Here is a 14,125-nt window from a genome sequence, read left to right as displayed (position 1 = left end):
CCAGCTAATTCACTGAAGTTTTCCTATTTTCACCCTCCACAAGCTATTAAAAGTATTCACAATGTGCTATCAAATAGGACATTGTTGGTTCTATTAGCATCTTGGGATTTCAAGGACTAAGTTCTCAGTTCTTGTGGGAAGTCCATAATTACTAATCAAATAAGCAGTATGCTTCCCAATTCACCTCTACCAAGGTCTAGGTCACTTGAATATGGATTCCACCTTCCTCTTTAAAGTCACTGTGTATGTCAATGTTGTTCATATTTATTATCAGAAAGGAGAAAAGAAGGGAGGGATGGTGAAAAGAGAGAAGGGGAGGGGAGGAGAGAAAAGGGAAGGAAAGGCAGGCAGACAAGAAAGAACCATTCTTCTGATGCTGAGAGGGGACCGACCACTCATCACCTCTCACCTGCCCCCTACCACAGGTGACCTACCACAGGTGACCTGTCACTGGTGGCCAGCCTCTCCTCACCATAGGATCACATGGGGCACTTACTACAGTGATTCCCAGAGCCTCCCTCTGGAGCCTCTGTCTGATTCGAAGGTCCCAATAAGGGGGCTGCAATCTGTGATTTTTAGCAGCACTAGATCAACAATTATCAAACTTGAGCCTGCACCTGAATCCCTGGGAGGGCTGGTTAAAACACAAGGTACTCTACCTCTGAGTTTCTGATTCAGTAGGTCTGGGGCTCGGCCCACAAATTTGCATTTCTAACAACTCCCATGTGATGCACATGTTCCTGGTCCTGGAAACCACACTTTGAGAACCATTTTACTAGATTCTTCTTAGAACCAGGTGAGTTCAGAAGAAACATTCATCACATATTTCTCTAAAACTACCATTGGAATGATGGATTGTTTTTTTCTAATGTCGTAATTATCTCAATTAAGTTGTCATCCGACCATTTTCTGTGAGTCAGAAATCAGATTCAAACACACCTCTCTGTGACCTCTATATAGAGGGAAATAAGGGAGAGGAAGCCCAATCTACTGCTTTGCTTTACTGAGTTCAAAAAAAATAGCCTAAGCCAGGGAGACACAGTCAATAACGTCTGGGTTGTACACTACGAAGAGTTAACATGACAACAAAGCAGGACAGAGAAAGCCGTCAAGAGAACACAAAAGGCTTTCAAAGTATGTATTCCTGGGCCAGACTCGGACCTCTGCTATGTCATCACGTAGCACCTAGTGGAATGAGCAAGAGCTAATTTTTAAACACTGATCCAGGCACGCCTATTACTTAGAGATCCAAATTGGGCCATCGGGGCTTAAGGAATGGTGCTTCGCAGCTCAGTCCTGCCACTATAAACTCAGGCCAGTTGCATCACTACTTTCCATGAGGAATTTAAGGGGTGTGACTGCATCCTTTCCAACCCTGCATTCCACATGTGACAAAACTGATCCAGCTGTTTGTCTGAAAGAAATTCCTTGCTGTCCTTAAAAATTAAAAAGCGAGTGGATATCCGTCCTCCAGGGGCAAGTCTCCAGCTGGAACCTGGTACAGACGGTTGCGAAACAGAGCCAGTGCCCTGGAGAACATCTGCTTTGGAATTCTTACCTCGCCATAAGGGGGTTAGCCCCATCTTGCTTTTTGAAATGGCAGATTCTGGATGAAGGGTGCTGGCTTGGCCCAAAGCTCTTGAGAAGTGTTCATCCACTACTGACCCAATGTCTCCCTGGAAATAAGTGAAAAGGACACAGCGAGAGTTAAGGTACTCCATCTCGGCAGGCTGGTCTCTCTCCTCCTCCTCCTCCTCCTCATCCTCCTCCTCCTCCTCCTCTTGTTTGCTGGGAAGGGTGACTTCCAGAGAGTCCTGCATCTTGCTGTATACCGCTAACTTCTTCTGGGATGGAATAAACAAAACACAGTATCAAAGACAGTTTGTAAAAAAGCATTAACTAGTTAACTTTTCACTAAAAAAAAAAAAAAAAAAAAATCTAAATATTAACATATGTTCACAAACTGATTCTTCTTCATTTGCTTTACTCCATCTTCCCCCTCCCCAAACCAGCCTTCTGCTTCCCACCCTGAAAAAAAAGACTTTGTTATTTCAAATTTGGCGAAAACAAAAATGTCCGTTATCCAATGGTATATTCTCAGACTGTGAAAGGCAGGCTTGTTTTTTTCTTAATTTAGATATACCAAAAGGAGAATGACTTAAAAAAAAAAAAAAGAAAGTGACAGATCCCTTCCATTTTTGTTCCCTTTTCTATTTTAAAGATTTAATGTACAGCAACATTATAGTTCAGGACGGGGAGGAATGGAGATGGTAGGCCTAACTGTCTGGGGGAGGGGTGGAGAAGAAAAGAGTTTTCATAAATGAAATACACTAAAATAAAAACAGGAATGTAGCATCTTATAAAAGGATTTGGCAGATGTGCTGAACTCATTTCTCAAAAATCAAACTAAAATGACAAAATAAGTCTGTGTGAAGATCCATTTTGCATGGAACATATTTTTCAGATGTTCCACTTACCACCATTATCATAAAAGGGAAAAAAAAGGTATTATGATGACTTGCTGAAAATAATACAAGATACTAGCAATGGCTAGGATGGCTTTCAAATCAAAATGAAAAAGGTTTGGTAATTTTAAAATATTTTCAAAACAAAATCGTAGCTCTAGTAATAGTTTATATTATGACTGATACTCTTATATTTATTGCCCCATTTAATCTTTACAATTCTATAATGTGGTTATTATTACTCTCCATATTTTAAATATGAAGAAGTGAGGCACAGAGAAGTGAAGTAACTTGCCAAAGGTCACAGAGCTTATAAGTGATGGACCCAGAATGCATAATAAAAATACACAGATGTACATATGTGTGTACATGTATGTGTCAGAGGAGGGCAGGGGAGGGATATCTAGTGCGGAAAAAAAAAATCACCAAAATGTTATGTTTTGTGTTCTTTTTCTGGGTGGTAAGCTTGTATTTGGTTGTTATTTTCTTATTCCTACTTTTCAACATTTCCAAATATTTTTCGTAGAGCACATATCATTTTTATAATCAACAACTTTAGTGCAAATTATATATAAGAAAATAATGCTAAAAAATTATAAAACTCATTATCTTAATGACAAAATGAGCATCCAATCATCTGTATACCTACAAAACCTGACCCTTTGTCATACCATTTTTCTTATTTCAGAAAAAACTGCGTGTTGGAAAGTGAATGTCAGTAGAAAAAAAATCATTCTAGAATATTCAGTAAGCACATAGTTTGGCAAGTGTTATCAAAACACATAACCAAGACTCAATGTTTCTAGTGTTAATTACCAGCCCCCAAATCTGTAGCCCCAAATTATAAATGCCTCATTCGAAAAACTGAACCCCAGCAATGAATATGTTGTTCTTGCGTGAGGTAGGGTCTGAAATGTTCAGGCACATTACAAGCTGCTGCTTATTATTTAGGGCTGTTATATATACACACTCACTATATGTATCTCCCTTTTTATTTGAAATCTGTGTCAGTATGGTTATCGTTTCTTGATGAATAGATGATTCATTCCCTGTGAGTGAATATGCGTTGCTGATGAATAGGTGATTGTAATGACTGAGTGGTTATAAAATTCTTTCAATCTGTTCTGCACAGATTTGAACACGGTTATGTTTAACTTCAATAGTAAAAAACACCGTAGTAACATAGGTTATGTATAAAATGAAAAGATTGAACTAACTGACCTCTACAGTTACTCCTGGCTTTAAATTCCATTATAAAGTTACATGAATATTACTATTTATTAGTCAAATCACAGTACTGCTTCGCCGGGCACATGTGCATTTACCGAAGTTATACCATTTTAAGCAAATACACACACTCTGCCGAATATTCAGGCATATTAGAAAGAAGCACTGTTTTTATTTGGGAAAAAAATTAAAACTGATCTACAGAGTGGCTTCACTGCCTTAAGTGTTCAGTATTATCTATTAAACCGATTTCTTTTTTCTCATTAACGCCCAGTGCAGCATCAGTTTGTGAGAGTCAGGCTTTGCATCTACTTGTTTAATTTGTTTAATTTTAACGCTTATTCCTTAAATGAAAGAGCCTTGGCTATGTTAATTATCCAAAGAAAGACAATTTTTTATTTTATCCCAATTAGCAATTGATTCTTAGATAAAATAAAATTAAGTTATATATATGTGAAAGATTTGAGAACTGCAAATCAAATGCAAATATAGCCTCCATTAGTATGCAAATGTAGCATAGCATTATGATCAATAATGGTATCAATAAAATTTCTTAATTTTTACATTGATGGCAGTTGAATTTAAACTATAGATTTTCAGTCTATTTAAGATTACACAATTTTCGAAATGCTATATAATTTTATGTTACTCTTTTTTAACCAACTGCTGAGTAGTTGGATACAAATAGGTTATACATTTTTCACTATGAAATGGGGAAAAATTAAGCAAAATCTTCCATTGTATCAAAATACATTTTATGAGTCTATTTTCTAAATGTCAATTCTGTCAACGGATGCATTGATTCCCTATAATCTTTATATTTCCTATATATGTAATATATATCTATATATACACATATGCATTTATATAAGTATATGTTGAAATATTCCTTTCAAATAGCCGTGGTACTATAAAAATATCTATATTGACTACTCTATTTAAATACATTTTGGGAGGATGATTATAAAATATACTTTTTTTTCCTCTCTCCCAGCTCTTCGAGGCAGGTTTTCTACTAGTTAAATAAACTTGCTGGAGACCATCAAAAAATAAAAAATAAAAATGGAGCCTATGATATAGCTACCAATGGGCAGGATATAAAGCATATTTATCACCCCCCTCTTGCATTTTGCATCAATTTTCACAAATTTTAGTGTACCCATTTAAATATTTACGTTTACAACACACAGGAGCATTTATGATCACACCATCAACATCACTGGTTAAAATAAGAATTCTAAAGCATCCAAACAGCCTGATAGCTTTCTAAAATGGCAACACTGAATTTACATACATTTTTTAAACATCAGGTGTGAGCATGAAGAAAACGGGAACACACAATTTAGACAGCAATTGATCCATATGCTAACATTCACACTATCCTAATCTTCTTCCCCAATGACTCTTAAGCCTCAACTGCCTTCTGTTATCTGTGCTTTTGTGACTGTAAATCAATCCTTCGCTTTTTTTAAAAAAAAACTCAGCATGTTATTTATGTACACTGTTGCCATATTCTGTATTTACTTGGTGTTTGCTCCTTGGAATGAAACTTCCCTAGTGTTATCTTCATTGTTGAAAGTAATATATAAAATTTAAAACTTGAAAATAAATCTCAAATCATCAGAACCTAGATTTCCTGAATCAATGCTGAAAGGCAATGTGGTTCATACTTTTCTCAAAATGCACTATCACACCCTAAAAATAGCCCAATCTGTCAGAAGTCTTCATGTTTTTCTTACTAGACACTTACGAATTATTAACAAAAATAAGTCATCAGAAGGAATTTCAAAGACTACAATTTGGTTTATTGAATGCACCTTAACTGGCTCATTTTCCTTTGCAGAGTAATGACAAATTTCCTTCAGGTAAAAGAACCCTAGAGTTAGATGAAACAGTGACCGAGTTAACAGGCACAGAGTTAAAATTAACTCAGAAAGACTTGAAAGTAGCAGTGTGAAGGAGTCCGCCTAGGCAGTGCGGACCATGCCCAAACACCTCACAGCCTGCCATCAGGCACAACAGAAACAAACTCGCACAGGAATGTGCCGGGGAAAGGATTTGTCTGACAAGAGAAAGACTTCCATGTCAGGAGCCAAATACCACTAACTTCCCAAGGCTTAAGCCTACAAAATGCCAAGTGATTACTGTGCATATGTGGAAACTTTTTTTCTAAGGAAACAAAAGTATTTTAATGAATCATTGGATATTTGGAAACAACTATTTTTTTTTTTTTTAATTTCTACTGGCTATCTTCTCTAAATGCAATGGTTCTTTCATCCTGAGATACATGGTTAGAGCCTGTAAGAAAGGACCACTAGCCCATAGTCAATGTTTCAAAACTATAAAGCCCATAAAGCAGTGTGTTGCTCTTTGATCCTATTTTTCTGAATTTACTTGAATAACAGATTTTTAAATCTATCCCAGAGAGACTTGAAGTTTTGGTCCTTGGCCTATTTGGAGGAGGAGGAATCAGGTTGAGGGAAGGTGGGTCAGGATAAGGAAGATAGTTCACAGACCTTTGATATTTTATTTCACTAACTGTCACACATACACAAATATTTTGTCCAAATAATTATTCTCAATGTGTATATGCAAAAACTGATTAACTTGGCCAGATCATCTAACTAGTAAATGGCAAGGATGGGATTAGAACCTATTTCTGTCTGACAACAAAGCATCTGCCAAGAAAACAGACTAAAGAAAATGAGTCTCTATATAATATTTAGTTTAACTGTATAAACAAATAGAAGCCCACAGTCAGCGTGGCATCTTATGCTAACTAAAGAAAGTCTAAAGTTATTTATAACACTTAAAAACTAGGGATGTAAACATATCAAAGATATGGCTATTAAATAATGCATTGCTCTTCAAAATATATGTATATCTAGATGAACCTGCCCTTCTATATCTAGAAATGTGTTGTCCACTTGGCAAGTCAGATACAAAATACAATTTTTCTGGAAATCCTATTTTGGAAATGTGAGTGGAGCCAGTTTACTAGACACACTCAGACCTCGAGATTCTGTGTTTGTTTGCTTTTTTTATTTTTCTTAACAGTAGGAGGAGCAAACCAAAAATACTATTAGCTATTTTTGAGCACACCTGCCACTCAATGATTCTGGTCATTATCAAAAAAAATCAAACCCATTCCCTCAAAGGATGAAATTTTTCCAGTTTTGAGGATGTTAAAAAAAATGTGCCACAGGCTGAGAATTTCAAAATTTGCATTCCCAAAATGTTTTAAGCAATGATCGCATCATGAGGGTATGTGTTCTCTCTCAAACTGACTGCTTTGAATGAAACAACAGTTTCTGATGTATAAATTTCTGGTATGTTTACACAATCCTATTACTAGATTTAGGGTATGATTTCACTTTTTAAAATTTATCTGTTAGTCATCGAATTGCCAGTTAATTCTTATTTTGTGTCAGTCATTGTGCAAAGGCTCGGAGCCACAAAAATGAAAGTCATAGCAGTTGAGAGAGGGTTGTAAGGAAAATGGTAAAGAAAGAGAACCTCCAGGTTTATCCACATGGCTAATTGTCTAATTTCTCCAAGTAGCTAATATTCAAAAATTTAAAAATGAGAAAAGTAAGAGGGTAACACTAGGTGAATTACTAATTGCTTTTGTTGCTTCTAAAGAAGCCCAGATGGAAAGGGAACACAGTAGAAAGAGAACTGGAATGGTTAAGGGGATTTGACCAAAACTAGTCCATGAATCTGGGTAAGGCACCGAAATCTTTGGCCCTCAGCTTCCTCTTCTGAAGATGAGGAATTTTGACTTCATTATCTCAGAGGTCTTGTCCAACTCTGTAGGCTAATAAGCAACATGCTGGAGCTCTAGACAAACTCACACTTAATTTTGTTTCTTACGTTGGCTGCCTTTTCTGATTTTGCAGGACACTGGTCAAAAAAACCCTACAAATCATTGAAGACTAATTCATTTGCAGACATAGGTCATCTAGCCCAATTCCTAGGAATTAGTTTGGGTACTTCCTTTAGCTATCTTCACAGTAACCAGAAAGGAGGCATCCTTCAAATATCCCCACCCCATTCCCCAAGGACAAGTGTTTTCGCACACTAAAACAACATAGTTTTAAGAGGAAAGGACACCTGTTCGGTTTAGGCCCTTCTTCCTTTCTTTTCTTTCCTTTTTTTTTTTTTTTTTTTTTTCTCTACTGAAGTATGAGACAAGTGAAAAATAGTTCCGTTATCCCAGTTCAGACCATACTTGTAAATTACTGAAATAAATCTGGTATCCACTGCAATATCTATAAATATGGCATTCATGACTTGCTTCTAGCAACAGACGTTTGGGTCTAATGGTTCAAGACACTATTAGGGTCTTCCTAAATGAATAGTTAAAGCAGAAAACCAGCTGCTGAAAGAGGTGCTTTTTAAAAGAGTCAGTGCAAAGTTTTGACCAAAATTATTTCCTCCACTGTCTCTGCCAGAGTCTGAAATTCAAGTATTGGAGAGTTTTTGTTTGTTGAATGAAAATGTTTTTCTAGAGACAATACCTTAAATCGTTATGTATTACTAGATGTATCAGTTTTGAGATTTCTTTTTAAAGCCAGTTGGAAATAGGGCCGATGGGAATGGGATTCAAGTTAAGTGGCCGGGTTTTAGAATGGCAGTCACTTAACTCTTGAGTTCGCTTTAGAATCTGCCTTAGGCATCTTGCGCCTAATATTTTTAGTCTTATTGACAATCCCCTTTGCACAGAAAAACACAAGGCAGAAACGTACACACTGCCCAACCGGGTCAACACAGCATCTCTTCCGTAGTTGTCCAAGGAAGCACCGTGCAGGATCGTTCCACCCACTGATCCCCCTCATTTCCGCTGTTATGGGTCATGGCCCCGTCATCTCCAGCTCTGTGAGATGTGAGACTTTACCAAGCGCTAAGTGAAGTAGGACTTCCTTGTGTTGAATGAAAATATCCTTCACTTAAATTTCCACAGAGTGCTGCCTTGTCCCGGCATTTGGTTTTTCTGGTGAAAGCAGCCTCACTGCACATGATTTTATGGATTTCAAGCCTGCCCTTACTATCCATATTGTAATCTCCATTCTGGTTGACTGCCAGAGACAACAGTTCAGTTTAGTTATTTCAAAGTTTAATTTTCCTTCTAGCTTTGAATTTTCTGGCTGGAAAGTTATTGGGAGCATAAAGCTCTGGGGCACTTGAAGCTTCTAAGTCTCTACAGTCAAGTTACTTTGTGTAGTTTGGAATCAGAGGGGCTGTTCGCTCTCAAAGAAGTCCTGTATGAATTCTTATAAATCTACTTAAGTCCTTGCTTACAGTTGCAAGAAAATTATATCCTCCAACTTAAATAAGTGGACTGTGTATTGAAACTATTTAGAATGTAATTGTATGCTTTCCTCTTAATAAATCTAAACTTATGTTGGAACAGCAATGATATATGAGGCACTTAAAGCTGACTGTTAATACCACTTCCTGCATATTATTTTCAAATAAATACATGTTCATTTGCTAAGTGGATATTCTGCTTCATCAGCAAAGGATGCAACACGGATAGCAAAAGTCATTAGCATAATACAAATGCTTGCAAAACAACTTTGGAATGCCTAAACTAAAAACGTACACTACCAAGGACTTGGAAAGAATTTCAAGCTCCAAGGCCAAAGAATCTACTGCATATTAATCTTCTTTATCAAAAAGTTGATTTGGAGCACTAAAGACAAAAATAAGCCTATTGTGCAATAGCAAAAAAAAAAATCTTGGGAGACGGCATGGTATGGTGGAAAGATGCTCTGCTGGGGAGCAGGGGATCCGGTGGTCCTAATTTTGTCACCAATTAGCTTTGAAATCTTTAGCCAGGCATTTCAGCCCTATAAGCATGCATTTCCCCATCTGTAAAAGGAGGGGTTGAAGTATGTTTTCCCAGGGTTTTTTTCCTAACAAACAGAATCTCAGATTTTATGACCTAACCAAGGTGGCAGAGTCCAGAGAAAGAGTTTGAAAAACTCCTTACAAACTTAGAACTGGAGTTCTGCCTCCCAAGACTTTTAATTCTCGTAAGTGAAAGCAGGCATGCATATTCACCCAGCTGTCACCCTTTAAGAGAGCAGCATCAATATGCTCTAACTTATATGAAGCCCAAAGTGCGATTGTTAAAAACCCCTATGCACAATTAGAGAATGGGCGATTGTTCTCCTCTGCTTTCACCACCTCACCTATGAACTCACCCAGTTCTGAAAGCTTTGCTTTAAGTATCTCCCTAATGTTAACATTATGAAAATATGGGGGGAGGGAGATTTTAGACGACAGATCGTCTGCATTTAAGATGAGGAATCTATGGGGTATGAAGGGAATTTCTGATTGTTTCCCTCAATTTTTCCTGACACATATTTTGAAATTGTTTTCTCTTTTTTCCTACTGTCACTGTTGGGATACAAACGCATTCCTTTCTGTACACGTTCTGCAGTGTCATCATGCCTTTGGAGCACGTGCTGAGAGACTAAGTCGAGAGTTCTCCTGAGGAGTTGGTAGGGACTGATGCATTCAAGCAATGAAGAGATGGTGGGCACAGGGACCAGAGACCTTAGCATTCCTTAGCAAATCCTGGCTCTATAAAGCACACTGTCAGATTTATGCACGGCCACACAATTTCTAGGAATTAACGTCAAGGACTATAAAACTGACTCTTTAGGTATATTTACATTTTACTTTGATTCACTTAGCCTACTGTATGCTTAAGTAACACACTGCAATGCAGCCTGATGTATACGCAGTTCACTGTGTTTAAGGTACTAACCTATTACCCACCTATGATTCAACTAAAAAATGAAACAAAATTCCAAGTGCCTTTTACACTTGTAATTACACAAAATTACATTGTACTTTTAGGTGGAAAGCTGCGAATACATGTGCCTGGAGCATTAAGTTCTACTATGTAAAAAAGAACTTCTGCTATATAATCATGCATTAAGAGGAAAATATACCTATGTTTAAAATCTATCATAATAAACCACTATGAGATAATAATTTACAAGGACTATAGAGCTATATGGACTTGAGGAAAAAAATCAGTTCAAAGATACACTACAATAACTGAAAATACAGAAGTGATACAAAACTTTAATGCTCTCTTTTCTAACATTTTCTAAATGACCATTAAACTTTGTAACTCTGTCACTTTTCCTGTCCTCAACAAGTCAATTTTTCAAGTACAGTAGGACTCGTAGCCCTTGTTTTTGTCTCCCAGGCAAGATGCTATTAGGGGTCACTTCCCACGTACGGAGAAAACAATCTTCATGGATAATAATGATAAAACCTTATGGAATGCAAAAACAACCAAAATATGTATTCTCAGATGACTACGTTGGGGCCAAGTCAATATTAGTCCCACTTCACCCACGCACCACATAGTCTAAAAATGCTGTCAGCCTGATAAGAATTTCCTGATTTACTCTGTTTTCCAGCAGAAAATATAGGTCATCAAAATAAACCCCTGACAGTAAAAGAACAGTAGTTACACTACTGTCTTTTTATTTTGCTAGCCAGTTATATAGTCAAATAGTTGCTTTACCTGACAAAAAAAGTAATCTCGAAAAAGCCAGTGTAGTAAAAGCAACATGAAAATTTCAAGCACACTTTTCAACTAAGTTCTTAAGCTCAACTCAGCCCAACATCTACTTAAACAATATCTACAGAAGCTAAAAGGATAGCAGAAATTGATCACTATTTACTAGTATGTGCCACTCATCGAGGTGGACAATTCAGGTGAAAAAGAAAGCTCATTTTTTGGTTTGTTGACGGTCTTAGCAAAAGAATACGATTTGAGAACTGAGTTTCGGGGCAACTGCAAAAGTTAGGTAAGGTATTTGAGGTTTTTTTTATTGAAAGCTAAATTTCATGATTAGTTATTTATAATTTTTCTGATACCGAATTTTATTTTCTAGCTCAAAAAAGTATGCCAATTCTAACCCCCACTAGAGAGTCGTATTTTAATGGAACTATTTTCACAACTCTGGAAAATAAAACCTTATTCACAACTATTCTGCTAAAGTTATTTTTGAAGGGGAAAAATACCTTTCTGAATGTTTAGTAAAGTTTGAGGCTGTTGCTCGTCCACATTCCAATTGATAATTGAAGGCCTCTACAGTCTCTCAGATGGAAGAAAGTAAAGAAGAAAAGGGTGGTTGATCTGGGACACAGTGTTCATAACACACAGAAAATGGATATCCAGCGTCTCTTTGCATCACTTGCCTGACTTGGACTTAAATGGTTTCCTCCATTACTTATATCTTTTATATTAAAGCCAAAGAAAAAGAGCACAACCAAAATGTTTTAACCTGTCACCCTTGATCACAAATTACAAAAAGTTTTCCCATTCCCCTCCCTAAAAGTAATCTTGCTTTGAAATGCTTAAGATGATGAAGGAAAAAAAAAGATAGCTAGAAAGTGAGGCTCCTTCCTCATTTGCCCTAGTTGTCCTGGTTAAGCTCATATTGTTCAGCAGATAAATCTAGAGTATGTACTCTTCCAGAATCAGCTGAATTTCAGTCCCTAAATTCTAAACAGAAGTTATCATTTCTTTCCAAAGAGTAGCACAATAAATCTAGTAAAGAGACAGGGGTAGAGGAAATAAATTAAATGGCCAGATTAATTAAAGGGCCAAACCCTGAAGACCACAATAAAATATATGTTTTTTAAGAAACTAAAAAAAAAAAAAAAAAAAGTCAATCAATAAATTCTGTGGATGTTAGTTTCGGAACCATATCTAGATCCCTGATAGGTGTCTCTACCTCAGAGTATGTATATTTTTTTAAGTCTCACCAAATCAACCCACCCTAATTCCCAGACTCTCAGGACCCTATTTTGGTACAGCCCCTGGCCACATGTTCACATATGTGTTTTTATGTAGCGCTAACTAAGCCTTGACACACTGTGGGCGAACAGGGAGGAGCGTCCAGGGGTACCTAGTGCTTAATTCCCCAGAACCCTACTCTCCCTTCTAAAGGAACTTTATCATCTCCCTAGTTCCTGAATCCTTTTTATGCAACAGCATTCAGTCACTCTTGGCATGGTGGAGACCCAGCATCCAGTGATCCAAGGTTACCTCTTAGCTGGGAAAGGAAAGGGTTCTTCTGTCCAACAGACTGAACCATAACATCTCTGTGCTTTGATGGAATTAAAAATGAATGAGGAATTTGGGGAACAATCCCTGTCACCTAAGTATGGAAGATGACAGACTTTGCAGAGAACTTCTAGTAACATTTGACAGATATTACGCTAGACCCATGTTCCACCATAAAAGTTCCAGAAAAGTCATTCCATGGGCCCACTGTCCAGGTGGCCTCCCCTATGCCAGTGACACATTTCATCCTCTTAATCAAGAAAACCCTGAAACACTCCACCGTTTCAAAGGAAACAAAATATTTGGTTTAAAGGAAGTTTACTCACATACTCCTAAGACAGATGCCCTTGGTGAGCTTCAGAGAACTGGGCCCTAAGAGCTAGGGTGGCTACGAGGAACAGCTTCTGAGCCGGTGACAAGAGCTCACTGAAGCCCCCAGCCAGGTAATGCCTCACTTGGAATCCCCACCCGTCCACCTGGCAGCTCGTCCTTCCCGAAGCCTCGTCTCTTCTCTTCTGATGGCTTTCTGTTCAAGGGCGCTCCCGCAAGTCTCAGAGCATCCTCCGCGCCACCCGTCCCAGAGGGACGTCTTGGGAGCCCCAGACCGATACTCTCGCTGCCCCTCGCCCCCGCCCCCGGCAGGCTGCCCGGTCGGTGACTCACCTGCTGGCCAGGTTGGGGCGCCGGGTGGTAATAGGCTGTGGGGCAGGTTGCAGCTGCCACGGGGTTGGGCAGATACTGGGGCGCTCCATACGGCTGGGGGTGATACATCACCTCCGCACAACTCATGGCAGCCGGGGCAGCGGCGGCCCCGGAGCTGCGGCCGCTGCTCTACGCGCTCGCGCGACGGGCGCCGCCGCAGCTGCCGCCTCTGTCGCAGCCCCAGCTGCTACTGTGGCGAAGGCGGGTCCTCGGCGGCCGTGGGCTCCGCGCGGGGCGCGGGCTCGGGAGGGGTTGGCAATCGGCGGGGGCCCATGCGCGGGCACCCTCATCTTCAGCCCCTCCGGGTGTCCCCTGGCCTGCGCTTATATAGCGACTCGGGGACGCATTGGCCCGCCGCGCGGCAGGAGCATGGCAGTGCGGGGCTCGGGCGAGGGCAGCGGCGCCCACGGCAGCGCCAGCCGCAGCCGCAGCCCCGGCCGGGGTCGGGCAGACCTGGGGAACCGGGCTCTGGTTTGCATATACACAATGCACGCCCGGGGCTCGTCCTATCACCGGCGCTCCCGGCTGGGCGAGGACCGGGAGGCGGGGGCAGAGGGAGGGGGCCGACAGGGGAGGAGGGGGAGCACCTCGCCTCTCCCGGCTCTGACGCGGAGCTCCGCGAAGTTCC

General features: G+C 39.5%; 1 protein-coding gene across 5 annotated transcripts in view; it reads right to left on the bottom strand.

The window, feature by feature from the left end:
- VGLL3 (vestigial like family member 3) overlaps nucleotides 1–13,888 on the bottom strand; it is a 55,463-nt gene extending 41,575 nt beyond the window's left edge. For 2 of the 5 annotated variants that reach the window (XR_005019694.1, XM_036850393.1), the window contains exons 1-2: nucleotides 13,459–13,623; nucleotides 1,559–1,844 (exon numbers count right to left, since the gene is read on the bottom strand). Coding sequence is in view for 4 of the 5 variants with exons in the window: in XM_036850393.1 (XP_036706288.1) it covers nucleotides 1,559–1,844; nucleotides 13,459–13,584 (412 nt within the window). In the remaining variant the exon portion in view is untranslated. Of the gene's footprint in view, nucleotides 1–1,558; nucleotides 1,845–13,121; nucleotides 13,346–13,458 lie in introns of those variants that run through there. The other 3 variants (XM_036850394.1, XM_036850396.1, XM_036850395.1) reach the window with 3 other exon arrangements.
- Between the last annotated feature and the right edge of the window lie 237 nt (nucleotides 13,889–14,125).

This window comes from Balaenoptera musculus, chromosome 4 (genome assembly GCF_009873245.2).
Source record: "Balaenoptera musculus isolate JJ_BM4_2016_0621 chromosome 4, mBalMus1.pri.v3, whole genome shotgun sequence".
Classification (NCBI taxonomy): Eukaryota; Metazoa; Chordata; class Mammalia; order Artiodactyla; family Balaenopteridae; genus Balaenoptera; species Balaenoptera musculus.
Note: the sequence above shows the minus strand (reverse complement) of the source record. Positions and strands in the feature narration are given on the sequence as shown.